Source organism: Canis lupus, chromosome 9, assembly GCF_048164855.1.
Source record: "Canis lupus baileyi chromosome 9, mCanLup2.hap1, whole genome shotgun sequence".
Taxonomy (NCBI): Eukaryota; Metazoa; Chordata; class Mammalia; order Carnivora; family Canidae; genus Canis; species Canis lupus.
This window is the reverse complement of record NC_132846.1, coordinates 72312608-72329726: the sequence shown is the minus strand read 5'-3', so window position 1 is coordinate 72329726 and position 17119 is coordinate 72312608. Positions and strand designations below refer to the sequence as shown.

The window sequence follows — 17119 nt, the reverse complement described above, 5'->3', positions numbered from 1 at the left end:
GTGTACCTGAAGGGTGCCCAGTTTCAGTGATGACACTGAGTGGATTGCAGAGATTAGGGCTGTCAGGGTTGGGACCGTCTATATGAAGAACATGTGTGGTTCTAACTGAATTATTTTTTCCTCATGACATGCCAGGGGAGGGTAAGCATTGTGAGTGTCTGCAGCGAACGTGGGTATGGGAACCTGTGGCCTGAGAGCAGGGGATGTGCTGCTCAGGAGCCCCATCCCAGAGAGAGTGTGGACTGTCCAGAACTTGATGGGCAGCACTTCATACAATCCTGTGGCAAGAATGTGAAACTCTTAGCTCAGAAGTGCAGTCTCCCCCAACCCCCACCACCACTCAGGTGGAGTTTAGAGAAACACATCTAGATGATTATAGAAACAAGATTGGGAATATTTGGGGTACTGCCCTTTACCTCGAGTACAGTGGCTTTGAAAACACTTCCAGTATCTTGGGGACAGATGGTCTAGGAAGTGTCCCCTTCCCCCCCCCCGCCCCCCCAACATGTATGTCAGTGTTTGATTTTTTCTGAACGACTGAGGGTAAGTTGCCTGTGTCAGGGAAGGGACTCTTCCCCACCCCCACCCCCGCCCAAATACCTCAGAGTATATTTCCTCATGGAGACAATCTATTAGATCATCACAGTTCATGAATTTGAGTTTTAAGTTAGAATACATTTTGTCTAATCGACTGTCTTATTGCAGTTCTGTCGGTTGACCCAGTGATGTTCTTCATGGCTTTCTTTTGGGTCCCTCCAGCACTAGGGCTGGGCTGGCATCCGGTATTATACTTGGTTGTCATGTCCCCCAATCATTTTTTAATGTTTTATAAAATTATTTCAGTTTGCATTTTCTCATGGAAACATCTAATCTTGGAGATTCTTACAGTATCATCATCATCTCATTGATGCAGTTAAGACTGAGTTTTGGGCCAAGAAGAAATTTCCAGTAAACTAAACAAGATTTTCATAAATTGTTTATTTTATAAGTTATGTGATAGAGGAAGCTTGTTTAATATACGGGACTTTTTGTTTGTTTTTACATTAAATTTTACTCCTACATTTCACTTCTACATGTTCTTGATTTGACAGGTGTTTTCTGTGGACAGATACATTCTTTTATCTTTTGGGTTTTTATCAGAGGCATTGGTGTCTTTCCTGGACATAGTCTGTGTCCTAATGATCTAAGGAAGTAAGATTCTAGTAAGAGTTCAAAGTGTTCTACATCTCATTTTCAGCAAGATCTGTATTGTTCGTGGAGCTTGTAATCTTCAGAATTTCATTACTTTCCTCAAAAGTTATCAACTCTGGGCAGCCCCGGTGGCGCAGCAGTTTAGCGCCGCATGCAGCCCAGGGTGTGATCCTGGGGTCCCGGGATCGAGTCCCACATCGGGCCCCCTGCATGGAGCCTGCTTCTCCCTCTGCCTGTGTCTCTGCCTCTCTCTCTCATGAATGAATGAATGAATAAATATATATATATATATATAAAGTTATCAACTCTTAACATTTCTTCCCAGTTAGACCACTTCTATAGTAAATACTGTGCAGCATTTTTTTCTCCCTGTTTCATTCATCTGGCAACCACCAGATTGTTCTCTGCATCTGTGAGTCTGTTTCTGTTTTGTTCTGTTATTATTATTGTTATTTTTTAAGATTTTATTTATTAATGAGAGAGACAGAGGCAGAGACACAGGCAGAGGGAGAAGCAGGCTCCATGCAGGGAGCCCAACGTGGCACTCGATCCCGGGACTCCAGGATCACACCCTGGGCCAAAGGCAGGTGCTAAACTGCTGAACCACTCAGGGATCCCTGTTCTGTTTTTTAGATTCTACATAAGAGTGAAATTGTATGGTATTTGTCTCTGATTGACTTATTTCACTTAGCATAGTGCTCCCTAGCTCCATCCATGTTTTTGCAAATGATAAGTTTTTCTTTCTTTTTTTTTTTTTTTTTAAGTTTTACTTATGGCTGAATAATACTCCATTTTGTATATAGACCATCCCCTCTTCATCTGCTCATCTGTTGATGGACACTTTGGTTATTTCCATATCTTGGCTATTGTAACCAGTGTTATAGGAGTGCATCTGTCTCTTAGAATTAGTGTTTTTATTTTCTTTAGATAAATACCCAGAAGTGGAATTGCTGGATCAAATGGTAGTTATAGTTCTCTCTTTTTTTTTTTTTTTTTTTTTTGAGGAATCTCGTACTCTTCCAGAGTGGCTGCATCAGTTTGCATTCCCACTAGCAGTGCACGAGGGTTCCCCTTTCTCCACATCCTTGCTAATACTTCTTTTTCTCTGTCTTTTGATAATAGGCATGAGGTGATAGCTCATTGTGGTTTTGATTTGCATTTCCCTGATGATGACTGATGTTGAGCATCTTTTCATGTGTCTGTTGGCCATCTGGATGTCTTCCTTGTAGAAATGGCTGCTTAAGTTTTCTGCCTATTTTTTAAGTTGTTTTTTTTTTTTTAATTGTGTGTTCATTATATATTTTAGACATTAATCCCTTATGGGATATGTCGTTTGCAAATATCTTCTCCCACTCAATAGGCTGCCTTTTTGTTTTATTGATGGTCTCCTTCACTGTGCAGAAGCTTTTTGGTTTGACATAGTCTTAATTTTTTGTTTATTTTTGCTTTTGTTTCCCTTGCCTTGGGAGAGAGAGCCAGAAAAATAGTGCTAAGACTGATGTCCAAGAGATTACTGCCTATGTTTTCTTCTAGGATTTTTATGGTTTCAGATGTTGTATTTAAGTCTTTAATCCATTTTGAATTTATTTTTGTGTTGTGTGTGGTGTAAGAAAATGGTCCAGTTTCATTGTTTTGCGTGTAGCTCTCCAGTTTTCCCAGCACCACTTGTTGAAGAAACTGTCTTTTCCCCATTGCTTATTCTTCCCTCCTTTGTCAAAAGCTAATTAACTATATAAGCTGAGTTTATTTCTGGACTGTTTTGCTCCATTGGTCCATCTGTTTTTGTGCCAGTACCGGAGTGTTTTGACCACTACAACTTTGTAGGGTAGTGTGAGATCAGGGCATGTGATGCCTCCAGCTTTGCTCTTTCTCAAGATGGCTTTGGCTCTTAGGGATCTTTGGAGTTCCATACAAATTTTAGGATTATTTGTTCTAATTATGTGAAAAATGCCACTGGTATTTTGATGGGGATTGCATTATAGTAGCTTTTGTTTTTACACTAATATTTCACCTATTGAAGAAATTGACATACTTGTGACGTGATGACAAAACGTGTGCCCAGTGTTGTTCTTAGACATTTGAGGAATTCTCAGACCATTTATTTAGGCACTCTCAGTCCGACATTCAGAATTTTAGCAAGCTTGGTCAGTGGTTCAAAGACTGTAGCTAATACACAGCAGTTTGAACAGGTGTGGTGTGCTGAGCAGGGCCACCACAGTGAGCACCAGGCTGGCATTGAGAGGGATGACCAAGGGAGGTGACCAGAGGGCGATTTCGTCCCACACAGTCCACATAGTGGGCAGCCGGAGACTGGCTACAAGCCACATTGTGTAGGAGGTACCTGCGACCCTCAGCAGGCTCTGGGGATCCATCAGGGATTGTGTGTTGTGGATCCCCCGTGCCCCCAGCCATCAGACCCGTGGGAGACAACAGGTGATTGTGACCGTCACATGCACGCACTTGAGGGTGAGCTTCTGTCACTTCTTAGCATGTTGTTTAAACCTCCCAGCCTCAAATTCCATATCTGGAAATACGGCAATAAACACAGCCACCATGGAGGATTGTGGTGAGGGTTACCTGGCAGGGTGCAGGTGAACTATTGCCCAGGGCATGTTAGCTTGTGTGATTACTTTGATGATGATATTGTGTGATGTATGTAGTTTAGAAAGCCAGGAAGTAAATAATTCAGTTGATATAAACTATGTGGCTGCCTACCATCGGCAGCAAAAAGGTACAGCCATTAGGTAAGTAACTTATGGATTTGTGATGGGGACTTAGGCCAGTGAATGATTTTTACAGGATAGCATGTACCATACAATGGCACAAACATCACATCTGGTATTGGTAGTGATGCAAGAGCTCATCTGAGATTTGGTGGGGATCAGGAAATCCAATAGGACTTCTTGAAAGAGGTGGCATTTGAGTTGTACCTTGAAGAATGTGGCTGAGCTGACATGCTGTGTGCCAGCTATGTGCCTAACACCATTCTAGGCACATATAAGTATTGCATTGGCTCATTTTATCCTCATAGCAATTTTAGGCCAGTACTTTCCTAGTTGTAGAAACCCAAAGAGAAGAATTTGCCCAAGTCACACTCCAGAGCCCATGCGGGTACTCACCATGTCTTGAAGATCTCAGGGGTAAAAGCCGGCACATGCTAAGGCTGGCCGTGGGAGTGAGAGATAGATGTGAGCACCAGTGGGGCGGGTAGGGAAGAGTGTGGGGATGGAGCCCTAGCACACAGGAAGGAAGGCTTGGGAAAGCTTTTCTGATGGAAATCCTGGGCATGTGCCAAGGAAGAGGAAGGTGAACCCTCCACCGTGCACCCATCCCTCACTGTGGAAGGTTCTTGAACTAAAAGCAAGTGAGGTGAAAGTTGCAGCATGATTGACATCCGGTTTTGATGCTTAACAGTGCAAATCTTTATTTATGTAAAAAACTCTTCTTTCCTCAGCAGCTCATTTTCCAGAGTTTCATTTCCCCAGGCAGTAAAGATCTCACTGTAGTTAGATGAAAATGTGCTGGCTTTTTGTTCCAGTAACTACATTTTTGTTAATCTCCTATTCATATTCCAGGTTGCCGTTGTTAAAATGAAGAACACTGAACGAATTTACGCAATGAAAATCCTCAACAAGTGGGAAATGCTTAAAAGAGCAGAGGTAAGCCTGGAGTGTGACTGACAAACAGGTGAATGGGGCTTTGTGTGCAAGGAGCGTGGCCACAAATTCCCGCTGGGTCCGGACCACAGCCCCCCGCAGATCTGGGGCTCCTTCCCTGATAAGAGTGGGCTGCTTTGTGTCACCATGACCTCAGCCCTGTCCTGGCGTGCTCCGTTTTGCACTGCTGCCCACTGTGCTAGCAGGCTCCTCCCCCTTGAGGGCTGTTTACTGTCAGGGCAAATTAAAGCCCTCACGGAAATTTTAGGCATTTATCTCAGTTCTGCTTCCTGCACAAAAGGCATTATTGAATTTGGAGCTGACTTAAGTACAGAAATGTCTTTATGCTCCCTCCTAGAGGGAGGACGAAGATCATAAGTGAAAGTAGATGGTGACCGCTTGGCAGTTTCAGATGCGTTTTTCCTTAGTTCTGTGTCCTTGTCTGTGGTGCCTCTTTCACGCTCCCGGCCCCTGGCTGAGACAGGTGGGGCTGTGGAGCAAGCCCAGGCTTTTCCTCCGTTGCTGCCCAGACTCGCCCTCCAGCTTGCCTTCACTAGCCATTCTGTGTTCCTCTACCTCAGGTCAGGGAGATAAGCATTCTTCCTTTCCCGGGCTCCATCACTCACCCTGTGTCCCCTTGCTGGACTGCCCTAGGCCGAGTGCCCTTGGTGTGTCTGGCAGGGGTTCACCCTCACCTGTCCCCCCTCCTTGGCATCACCTCTGCTGCGCCCCAGCTGTGAAGCAAGCTGACCCTGGGATTGCACGCCCCTAGGATTGGCCACCTCTGGAAACTCCTTCCCTGGCTTCTGGCCTCTCTTATCCTGTTGCTCTGAACCCTCCTTGTAAGTTTAGGTGGCCCTTCCTCCTGTGTTCTGTGATTCTTCCCTGGGCTGATGCCGCCACCTTAGGCAGATAACGCTACTGATGTTTCTTCTGGTCAGATTATTCTCCTGAGCTCAGGTTGTCATTAACTTGGTGGGTGGGCATTCTCACTCAGCATCCCAAGTTCATAATGTCTGTCATTTGCAGCTTGTTCTGCTTCCCTGTATGTAACCTCCTCCCCTCCTCCTGCCTGCCATGCACCCAGCACAAGGCCTCACATCTGTATTGCTCTGGGAATGCACATTGGTGGGTTGCCATCACCATTTTTGCAGTCACCTGGGCTCCAGATGCTGGTGGCCCATGATTCTGCCTCAGGTGACAGCACAGTGGTCGTGCCTTGGCCCCGCTGGTCTCTGTCCCGTCCCTCACCTTGTCTTCCTCATCTGGCGCTTCAACCTGCCTCCATCCCCGCAGCCCTTCTTCGTGGCACCAGTGGTGCTCTGGTCATCACAGGAACGTTGTCCAAGTGACTCTTTGTGGGGAACAAAGTAGCTGGTGTTACATAAAAGTTTGGGGAAAGAAAAAGTGTTTGGGGGAATATATGCAAATTCATTCAAGTTTATATTTTTATAGGAGTGATTGATTTATGAAAGAAGATAGCTGAGCATATTTAATATGACTTGTTATAATGTTAACCTCCGGAGCTGGGGTGGGGATGTGTGTGTCTGTTTAAATTTTTTAATTTATAAAAGTCCCAAGATTAAGAAGAGAGGAGACTCTCACCTTATCATACAAATTAGTGGGCAGCCCGGGAGGCTCAGCGGTTTAGCGCCGCCTTCAGCCCAGGGCCTGATCCTGGAGCCCTGGGATCGAGTCCCACGTCAGGCTCCCTGCATGGGGCCTGCTTCTCCCTATGCTTGTATTTCTGCCTCTCTGCCTCTCTTTCTCTCTGTGTCTCTCATGAATAAATACATAAAATCTTAAAAAAAAAAAAAAGTTAGTATTTGCCCAGATGTCATGCTATGTACATTTAAAAATTATAGAATTATGAAATTTAAATCTGGTTACAGACATCCTAATCGACAGACTCAGAAAAGCCCAAGAATATCTTCTAATTACTATGATTATCTCAGAATATATGTAATAGGATAGATGTGTATGTGATATGTATAAAAACAATATTGATATAAAAAGCTGGTTAAAGTAATTTATCTTTTTATTATTGAGTAAGGTTATTTTTTTAAAAGATTTTATTTATTTATTTATTCATGAAAGACAGAGAGAGAGAGGCAGAGACATAGGCAGAGGGAGAAGCAGGCTCCATGCAGGGAGCCCGATGTGGGACTTGATCCCGGGACCCCAGGATCACGCCCTGGGCCAAAGGCTGGTGCTAAACCACTGAGCCACCCAGGGATCCCCCTGAGTAAGGTTATTTTGAACGTTAAATTTTATATTAATTTCTAAAAATCTTTAAAAAGCATGAAGTCAAAAGGAGGCAGTAAAGAAGTTGGCAAAGCCATGTGAATTCGTAACTTGTGGATCATGCTGAGCTTTTTAAAGCTCATCTGTTTTGCTCATAAATAAAGTACTGAAAGTTTGCTCTCAAAACAAAACAAAACTGCTGAATGATACATATATTTCCTGTCTGTGGGTCACTATGCTGGTGATCCTGTTTAAGAATGGCTTTCATTCTAAATGTGGATAGATAGATGCTTGAGAAGATGGAGCATCCCTGCTCCAGGCCCTGTGGTCTGGGTGGCTGCTGGCTGAGGGGCCACAGGGGCTTCAGAACCACTGGTCTCTGCACATCTGGACATCGTAGGCTGATTGCTGGCCGTTCAAGTTATTTTATCTGCTTTTAATTAGTAGAATCAGGGCACATCTACTTCAGTCATTTCTTTTTGAAAGAAAAACTTTAAAAAACAGGTCTAGAACAGAAAACTTACAGGAAAAAAAATTCTAAAGGTCACTGTGAGTTTCCTGAAAGAACAGGTAGGATTCTCCAGTGCCCTGCAGAGCAGCGCCACTCTTATTTTTGTTAAGTTTTGCAAGTTTCAAATATAAGGAGTTAAAATATTAGGTGCTCAATAAGGAGAATGTTTTATTATAAATTATGCCAGAGCACCCAGGCATTTTAAATACAGGGCCACTTGTGTCATACAGCTCTTAAATCAACCATGACAGCCTAAAAGATAGCCTTTTTCCTCACGTGAGACTGGCGGTAGGTCTTCTTGGCATCCGTATGCTTCAAGTAATCCCATCTCACTGCTCAGATATTCAGTAAGCACACATGTGCCCTTTCCTGCCAGCCACATGGTTGCTAAACCGTAGGTCTGTGGCAGAGAGGGGCAGACACAGGGTGGCCATGCCACAGGCCATCAAGAGAGGTCAGACAGTGCTGGTTGGGAGGGATTGGAGGCCCCCTTGAGCCGGGAGGAATGTCCCATGCTGGCTGCAGCAGCGGACTTGTGCAGGAGGGCAGGGGGGTGAGGCCCATCACTAGGCAGGAGTTTTCTGGAGTTTGGCACCCATGTGGGCAGGACTGGGAAAGAACAGGGAAGCGCGTGGCCACTCAGCTGGTGTAGATGAAGACTGAGGAACAGGTGAGAGCCGCCTTAGGGGAGATGAAGGGGGAGGGAGGCCGGATTTCCTATGGCCTGGAAGGCAGGGGACACTGTCTCCAGAGCCTCTGTCACACAGCAGGGTCCCCGCTATTCAGGACTATACTCCTTAGATGGACACAGACTGACCCTCCCCCTCATTCTTTACAGACCGCCTGTTTCCGAGAAGAACGTGATGTGCTGGTGAATGGTGACTGCCAGTGGATCACTACACTGCACTACGCCTTTCAAGATGAAAATTACCTGGTATGTTTGGGTCTCCAGGAACTGAGGCTCTATCCGATGGCGGGTGGCTGAAGTTGTTGATTCCCTTGTGCTCTTCCTAAAAAATGAGTAAGACATTTGGAATTAAAAAAAAAGACTAGTGAAAAAAAAAAAAAAAAAAAAGACTAGTGAGATTGTATACTTTGTTTTTCTAATCACTAGATAACCTGATTATTTTGGTCACTGGATTCATTACACTTAAATAAGCTGGGAGTAGGGACGCCTGGGTGGCTCAGTGGTTGAGCGTCTCCCTTTGGCTCAGGGTGTGATCCCAGGGTCCTGGGATGGAGTCCCACATTGGGCTCCCCGCAGGGAGCCTGCTTCTCCCTCTGCCTGTGTCTCTGCCTCTCTGTTTCTCATGAATAGATAAATAAAAAAAAAATCTTAAAAAAAAAAAATAAGCTGGAGCTGTAAAACATTTTCCACCTTGAGTTATATATAGGAACAAGAGGGTGCTGTGGGGCTTATTACAGTGGCTCAGCTTTTAATGCCAAGCAAGTGGTCCACCTCTGCTGCTTGACAGCAGGCCTAGTATACTGCACTGGTTTGCAGTCTGCCCGGGTGAATGAGCTGGGCTTCCTGGGGCCTGCTGGCGTGGGTGTTTGGGGGACTCTTGTCATCCATTTCTTCTGACTTGAGCTGGCCTTACTTTTACTCTTGACCCAGCCCATCGTGTGATTCACAGGTATACTGGATATGAGTGTAGAGACCTGTTAAAGCAGACATGAGACAAGAGCTCACAAGTGAAGGGAAACTAAACATTTGGTCTCGGGCACTTTGAATTCCAAGAGTGGCTCTAGTTTTGCCTAAAACTAAAAATATCCTTACATGGATCTCTGGGTGTCAGGGCAAGCCCAGACCTCTGAGAAGTTGGTCTCTGCCTCACTCCTCCGGCCCACACCCGCTCGGCTCCAGCAGTGGCCACAGGGGCTTCAAGGGTCAGCACAGCCTCAGGGCAGGGACCCCTGTCTCCCTGAGCTTATCTTCACTAAAGTGATCCATTTCCTACAGCAAACCTTACAAGCAACGAAGGGTCTCTCTTAGTCATCTTAAGAACAATCTATTTCAAACATCAGAAAAGTCCTTTAGATTTGTTATACTCTTTATTTAGAATTTAAAATAGGGACATCTGAGTGGCTCATTTGGTTGAACGGCTGACTCTTGCTTTCACTCAGTCCTGATCTCCGGGTCAGCCTCTGCGCTCGGTGTAGAGTCTGCTTGGGATGTTCTCCCTCTTCCTCTGCTCTCCACCCCTCCCATCCCCCAGGCATGTGTGTGTCTTCACTGTCTCTCTCTCTAAAATTAAAAAAAATTTTTTTTTAATATATATACTTGTTTCTAGAGAGGGTGCCGTCATGTTTACTGAGCAAAGGCACGTGGGTCACCTCAGTACGTCCTCCCAGGGCCCCCTAGCTTAGACCTTCATGGTTGTCACTACCTTTTAAATGAGACATCTGGAGCAGAAGGGATGAAGTCATTTGCCCAGGGTTGTCACACAGATGCAGGGGCTGAGCAAGGACCGCAGCCTGGGGCTGTGGCAGGAAGTGGTGCTCGGTGTCCTTCCCCACAGACCGCAGAGTCCTGATGCCCTGGGGCCCTCTCCACATAGCCCCCCCCCCCTCCCAGAGGGGACTGGCTCCAGCTCATTTCCGATTTGAATGAAGCTTCCGAGCAGTCTAGGCTATGTGGGTCTGTACAGAAGGAAAGCAACATGCCTTCCTGAGATCAGCATAGCATGTTGCAGTCTGAAATGTTAGATATTGCCAGGCTTATTCTGACCGAAGACAGTCAGTTAGGAATTCCAGCTGAGAAGCCATCTTCTGGAGTGTGTGGAGTTGCACAAATGGATGTGCAGTAGAAACTAAGGAGAAAGGAGGGCAGGGTTTTGGGGCTTTTTGGGTCCTCATACTGAGGTTGGTCAACCAGGATCTGGCTGCTGTCTCTGCTGCCCCCAAGTGGTGCGTTTGAGCAAGTTCCTCCTCTCTGGGATGGTGGCAGTTAGCACCTTTGTGGGGCTTGTGAAGCAGGCCAGGCAAGCTGTGCTAGGTGTCCCTCGTCATGTGGATTCGTTGGGCTCCCTTGCAGTGCCAGGTCGTGTTATAATTTCTATAGTAGGTATCCAAACTTGGCCTGTCATAAACATTAAACCTGTTTCACCCGTAACTAGAAGGGCATTGGCTTACTTAGAATCCTGTGTTACATGGCAGAGGAAAGAATTGGTTTAGTTCTTATTCCAAAAACAAATGTCTACGTGTCTGCTTTAGAAGCTCTTACAGTTTACTTTTCTTACAGATTCGTTTTCCAGGAGCCTATCAATCACATAGGCTACTGTACTACATTTTTCTTTTTCTTTTTAGATTTCTAGGTAGACCTGGAAACCGTTGAGATTCAGCTAGAGGTGGTGCTTGACTTATTCCTCCTGCTTTCTTTAGAGGCTGCAGAGTTTGGCTGTTCATTCACCTAGTCTCCCCTCACCCCGTGCGTGTCTGTCAGCAGGTGCTCTGGTCTTTGCCTCCATGTATCTATGATATCTACTCCATCCTCTCTGCCCTCCACAGTGCCTGTCAGCCTCACCTCCTGCCTGGACCCCCAGGCCTCCCAGCCCCTCTTCTGCTCTTGGCCTTCATTCTCTAGTCTCCTCTTCCTGGGCAATCAGTGAAGACTTGTAAAGTAAATCAGATTGCAGCTTCCTAGCCCTTAGAGTGGGGCCTGGCCTCACCCCCACTCCTTGCTTCTTCTGTGGTTAGTGGTCTCTGAAATTATTGTGACTATACGCATGCTTACTTATAGTCTCTGTTTATCCCCTTGATGTCAGCTCTGTGGAGGAGCACCCCTTGCCTTAGAGGGCTCATGGCTGAGAGTGAATGAGCAAATGAGTGAGTGAACAGGGGAAAGCACTAGCTCTGTGAGTGCTATCCAGGGTCTTCCGTGAAACAGGAGCTGTTGCAGGTGTGAGTGAGGGGGGATGTAATTACACAGAACTCCTACCCTTGGACAGGTAGGCAACAGTGCTACAGTGCTGTGAGATCGGGCGGGGGGTGAGTCCTGAGAGCTGTTTGTGAGGCGGGATGGGAGGGTTGTCAGTACAAGTGCTTTTGAGAGCAGGGCCTAGAGTGAAGGCTCCTCTGTCAGATGAGCCCAACAGCATGGTGCCTACTCTCCTCTCTTATGAGGCACTGAGGGCTGTCTTTAGCATTGTGGGTCTAAAGATCCACTTGCCTGTGTTCAGATCCTAGCTGTGTCACTTGCTGGCTGGGTGACTTTGGGTGTATCCTCAGGCCTCACTTCACCTGTAAAATGGGATTGTGCAGGACTGCAGTGGACATTCACAGAGATTACAGGCGTAAATCAGAGCCTGAAAGCACAGAACATAGTAGTTGCTCACTGAGTGGAAGCTTGTATTTTTGGTAGGTTCTTAGTAAATATGAAGTGATTGTTTCTCTGGGTCAATAAACAAGGAAGTAGTATTTCCCCTCTGTTGGTTAGTTAACTACTCAGACCAGAGCATCTCTCTCCTCGAAGGAAAGTGGCTTCAGGGAAATGATTCCTCTGAGGTTAGGCCTGCCTGCTTCTCCAGCAGTCCCAGGGACTTGGTAGCCCCAGCAGTGTGTGGGGCAGCTGCCACCCTGACTCTAGCTGTGATGGCCTTACCCATCCTGGACCTCCCTGACCTAGACACTCCCATCAGGCATCAGAGCATTCAGGGTGCTACACCAAGAGGCTGTCCTCTGACAGAAGGCCACCCTGTACCTCCAGCCCTGGGACGAGCTGGCTCCCAACGGAGGGACACCTGGCACCTGGGCCTTTTTCTTTTGTACTTTAATTGCTACATAAGCAGTAGATGTTCTGATTTTTCGTGGGAATGTACTCAAAAATAGCACCCTTTCAGCTTGTTCATGGGATTGCCTTTCTAATAAGAGCTGCTAGTTTCATGTGGTTTTAGATAACTCACCTTCCTCCTCTGGTCTGGTGTCTTCTTCCTGTGATGTAAGGGCCTGGAGAATTATTTTAAACCCAGTAGAACTTGATAGATCACTAAACGTGTCTCTTCTTTGGGTCTCTAGCTTTTTTTTTTTTTTTAAAGATTTTATTTATTTCTTCATGAGAGACACACAGAGAGAGACAGAGACATAAGCAGAGGGAGAAGCAGGCCCCCAGTGGGGGCCCGATGCAGGACTCCATCCCAGGACCCCAGGATCACGCCCTGAGCCAAAGGCAGATGGCTTAACCACTGAGTTACCCAGGCATCCCTCAGTCTCTAGTTTTTATTGTGCCTTCTCCAGCACCAGACCGTTTGGTCACTTTTTCCATTGATTAAACATACCATCTATTGAAATTTGTTCTCTGCCAAATGCCTAACTTGAAAGTACAGCAGTATTATGATACATCAAAGGGAAATCTCGGATGACATAGGAGCAAGCCATGGATTAGACGTAAAGAGCCAGAAACTTCCATGGTGGAAGTTTGGCCTTTAGTTTTCAGGCTTAGTGCTGACTAAATACTCTGTTTTCTCCCATCTCTTCCCAATTTGTAGTACTTAGTCATGGATTACTACGTGGGTGGTGATTTACTGACCCTGCTCAGTAAATTTGAAGACAAGCTTCCAGAAGATATGGCAAGATTCTACATTGGTGAAATGGTGTTGGCCATTGATTCCATCCATCAGCTTCACTACGTACACAGGTAATCACCTCTAACATTTTACAGAAACTGCATTTAATGTGTTAAAACACCCTTTCAGAGTTTTCTGTGTCACAGACCCCAGGTTGCAGGCCACCCAGAGAGATTGTGCAGTTAGCAGGTCCTCACTTTGAGCTGCCCCAGTGCCTGGCACCAGGAGATCTTGGCCTTACTGTGACAATTATGATGCTCGAGTGTCAGCCACCTGAAGCCACCTTTGCTATTTACCTGACATTGGCTGACCCTCTCCCTTGCTGTTCCTTCTCCCTGGGATGCCCACCCACCCTCTAGCTCATGATTCCCTATTTCTGCTTTCTCAGAACGCCTTCCCTATTCCATGGCCCCCCAACAAAACACAGAGGAAAATGAAGCAGAGGAGGTGGGCTCACACCATGGGAGCCTGCACACGAATGTGACTGGCTCTCAGGGAGGGGTCAGTGTGGCTGGGTGCCTCCTGTGGTCTGGGTCTCTTGCTCCCCTGTGAGGGTGCTGCGTCTGCCTCTTCCTGTTGTTTAAGGCCACGAAATCAGTCTGGCAGGGGGTTGTTGTTTTGTTTCATTTTTAGCAAAGTCAGATAGTTGTACACAAGTCTCCTGCCTTTTGCCCGGATTCCACTGGCCACCAGTAGCTTGTCAACTTTTTAAACTGTTCCTTCTGGTATTGACCTTATATTTCTAAATAACAGGTCTCTCTTGCTGTTCTTTTTTGCAGAGGAGGGAGATTAGATCACATCTATTAAAATGGGGATTTCCTCTTTACAGCAGTCTCTCTCCCAGCCCTCTCTCCCACACACGCTCTCCTTCCTCTCCTCCCATGTCATCCCAGTCCATAATCGGTAACTTTTGGTTAAATTGGCGTTTGCTGTTCATGTTACAGTGCCTGTGTAAATATTACAGATGAGCCTTGCAGTTACAGTATTTACACCTGCATAAACTATCTCTTCCAGCGTTAATAGCAGCCCAGTTTGTTTGTTTTTTCTTTAAGATTTTATTTATTTATTCATGAGAGACAGAGAGAGAGACAGAGACATAGGCAGAGGTTGAAGCAGGCTCCATGCAGGGAGCCCGACGTGGGACTCCATCCTGGGACTCCAGGATCACGCCCTAGGCCAAAGGCAGGTGCCAAACCGCTGAGCCACCTAGGGATCCCCAGACCTGGTTTTTCATAAGCATACTTTTCAGTGGCAGCCAGCTAATGATCTCCAAACACCGTGACCAAATTATAAAGCTGTGCATACACAGACATAGCAGGTAGCCCCAGTCCTATTTTTCTTGGAGCTGCCTCTGCCTTTTTTCCTGTTCCCTTCGGCCCTGGGTGCTCCTGAGTCTAGTGCTCTGCCCTCATTCTGAGAGCTCTTGCCCCTGGGCAGGTTCCCTTCCCATCTCCCTGGGGTCAGATCCCTTGTTTTGAGTCACACATCTTCCTTTCTTGGTTCATTCTTTCGATTCAGTAGCAGATATTCTCTGTAGTTTCTGGAAAAGGAGGCTCCTGAGATCATTTTTTTGAGATTGGTGTCTTAATCCCATCCACATGTGTGACTGATGGATGCGCTGGTATGGAATTTTAGATTGGAAATCACCTTCTCTCAGGACTGGGAGGGTGTGACTCTCCCTCTTTGGGAGGCTCAGGCCACCATACTCCTGTGGCGTTGCAGCATGCTCGGCTGCTGTCCTGCCTGGGGCCCGGCCTCTGCCCCTGTCAGGAGATTTTCCTCAGCAGACGCAGCTCCTGCTCCAGGAGTAGTAGCCATGGACCCAGTTTGAGGAGAACAGCCCTTCCAGTCTTGCCATGAGTGTTACCTCACTGTTCGGCAGGGAAGCCAAGGTGCAGGGGTGTGGGACAGCTTGCCTTCAGCCACAAGTCCTCCCCAGGCATCAAGCTGCAGGTCCCATGTGTCACAGAGTAAGCAGAGGGAGCTGCCCCCAAATCACTGTTGCTTTTTTTAGGGCGATGGGGTTTGGGACAAGGGATTTTCTCTTTTTTTCCATGGATCCCTGAGTATCGTTGTGCCTGCTAAACCGATCATTGTAGTTGTTTTCAACCTGTGATTTTATGTTCTACCTTTCTGACAGACTGTGCCCAACTCCTACCAGAGATAAATGTCTTTGCATTTGTCACTGATCTCCAGGGAAATTAATCTGACCAACTTATTAACAGTTTATTCTTTCCCTGTTTTCCCTAATTAGAAAGCTTTCTCTTTATTTTCTTAATTGGCTATGTAGAAGCTTCACTCTGTTGTTTGGCCTCCAGGCATAGTAGGAGAATTAAATACGTAGCTAGCACCCCCCCCATCCAATACTCAGAATTCAGACTTAGCGCTTGAATGACCCAGGCTGAAACCAGAAGGCTTTGCATTTTTGGTAGAAAGTTCAAAGTCAGGTTGTGTAGAAAGTCAGTCCCACCCCACCCCAGGCGTGGACATGGTGTAAGGGGGTTGGAACTGCTTTTGGTAGGGCCAGAAATAAGTGGGCTCTGTCCACACGAGTGATAGCACGGCTGCATTTATTTATATTTTTAAAGAATTTTATTTATTTTTTTATTCATGAGAGACACAGAAAGGCAGAGACATAGGCAGAGGGAGAAGCAGGCTCCCTGCAGGGAACCCGATGTGGGACTCGATCCTGGGACTCCGGGATCACGCCCTGAGCCGAAGGCAGACACTCAACCACTGAGCCACCCAGGCGTCCCAGCTCTGCTGCATTTAACAGACATGATCCGGGCCCTGTGCCATAGCCCTGGGCCCTCTTCTGTGCTTGCACATGGGCTGTGGTGACCTCAGGCTGTGCACCCCACCCCCCACCCCCCTGGCTGGGCTTCTGCTGCAGCAGAACAGCTGCGGCCCAGCTTTGTGGCAGGGGAAGCAGTGGGCAACCAGGAGCAGGGAGCTTGGCACCCAGGCTTCCTGAGAGGTCAGCCCTGGATCCCAGCAAAGGCAGGAACGAAGAGTCACAGATGTAGAAAGGCAGGTCGTTGGAGAGAACAGACAGCATGGCTTCCGAATGAAAGAAGAGTGCTGTGGTTTTATGAAAAGGAATATTCAGAGAACAAAAACGGTCTTGGCAGAGGAAAAACTAGAACAAGGAGCTGCGTGGAAGAGATGCAGGATAGCGCAGAGGAAACCTGACCAAGATGGAGAGCCAGGGTGGGGAGCAGGTGGTTGGGGCAGTTCTGCAGCACCTCCTGAGGAAGGGCTCTGATTCGGTCCTGAAGAGGCCTTCCTGTGCTCCCAAGAGCTGCTTACTTATTCATGTGTCTCTCTGCCCCAGTGGATTGAGAACATCCTCATCGTGTACTCACTCCTTGTACAGTTGGTCTGGTTTTGGACATTCTGTTCTGTCCTGTTGTCTGTCTGCACCAGAGCCATGCTGCTTTAATCATGGATGCTGAGCCCGTGGAGGCCTAGTTGCCCCATCAGACCCCTGCTTTCTGCTTAGGGTTTTCCTGGTTGTCCTTATGCAGTAACTGATCCATGTGGCCTTCTGTATCAACCTGTCTGGTTCCAAAAAAAAATAGGACATTGGGAAATTTTTCATGTGATGGGCCCATCAGTCTGTAAATACAGGCCCTTTTTTTTACTTCTGTGAAGTTCTCTCAGATTGTAGTTCCAAGTATTAGTTATGTTTTATTGTTTCAATTTCTTTGGGAACTCCGGTTAATTATATTTTGGGTCTTCTTAGCCTGTCTTCCACTTCACTCCAACTGCCCTCCATCTGACTCTTTACACTGCTTTGTCTCCCTTTTATTCTTCTAGATCTTTCCCTCTCTTTCTTTAATGCCTTTCATCACATCTTTATTTGAACTTGTTTTCCTTTGGGCACCTTATAATTTAGTCATGATATCTGGTAAGATTTTGATTTTTTTTTTCTGTTTCTTCCAGAGTTAAGT

At 46.5% G+C, this 17119-nt stretch overlaps 1 protein-coding gene across 3 annotated transcripts in view; it reads left to right on the top strand.

Annotated features, from left to right (window-relative positions):
- Positions 1-17119, top strand: part of CDC42BPB (CDC42 binding protein kinase beta) — a 105746-nt gene that overhangs the window by 44000 nt on the left and 44627 nt on the right. For all 3 annotated transcript variants that reach the window (XR_012037266.1, XM_072840029.1, XM_072840030.1), the window contains exons 3-5: positions 4767-4850; positions 8441-8536; positions 13089-13237. Coding sequence is in view for 2 of the 3 variants with exons in the window: in XM_072840029.1 (XP_072696130.1) it covers positions 4767-4850; positions 8441-8536; positions 13089-13237 (329 nt within the window). In the remaining variant the exon portion in view is untranslated. The remainder of the gene's footprint in view (positions 1-4766; positions 4851-8440; positions 8537-13088; positions 13238-17119) is intronic.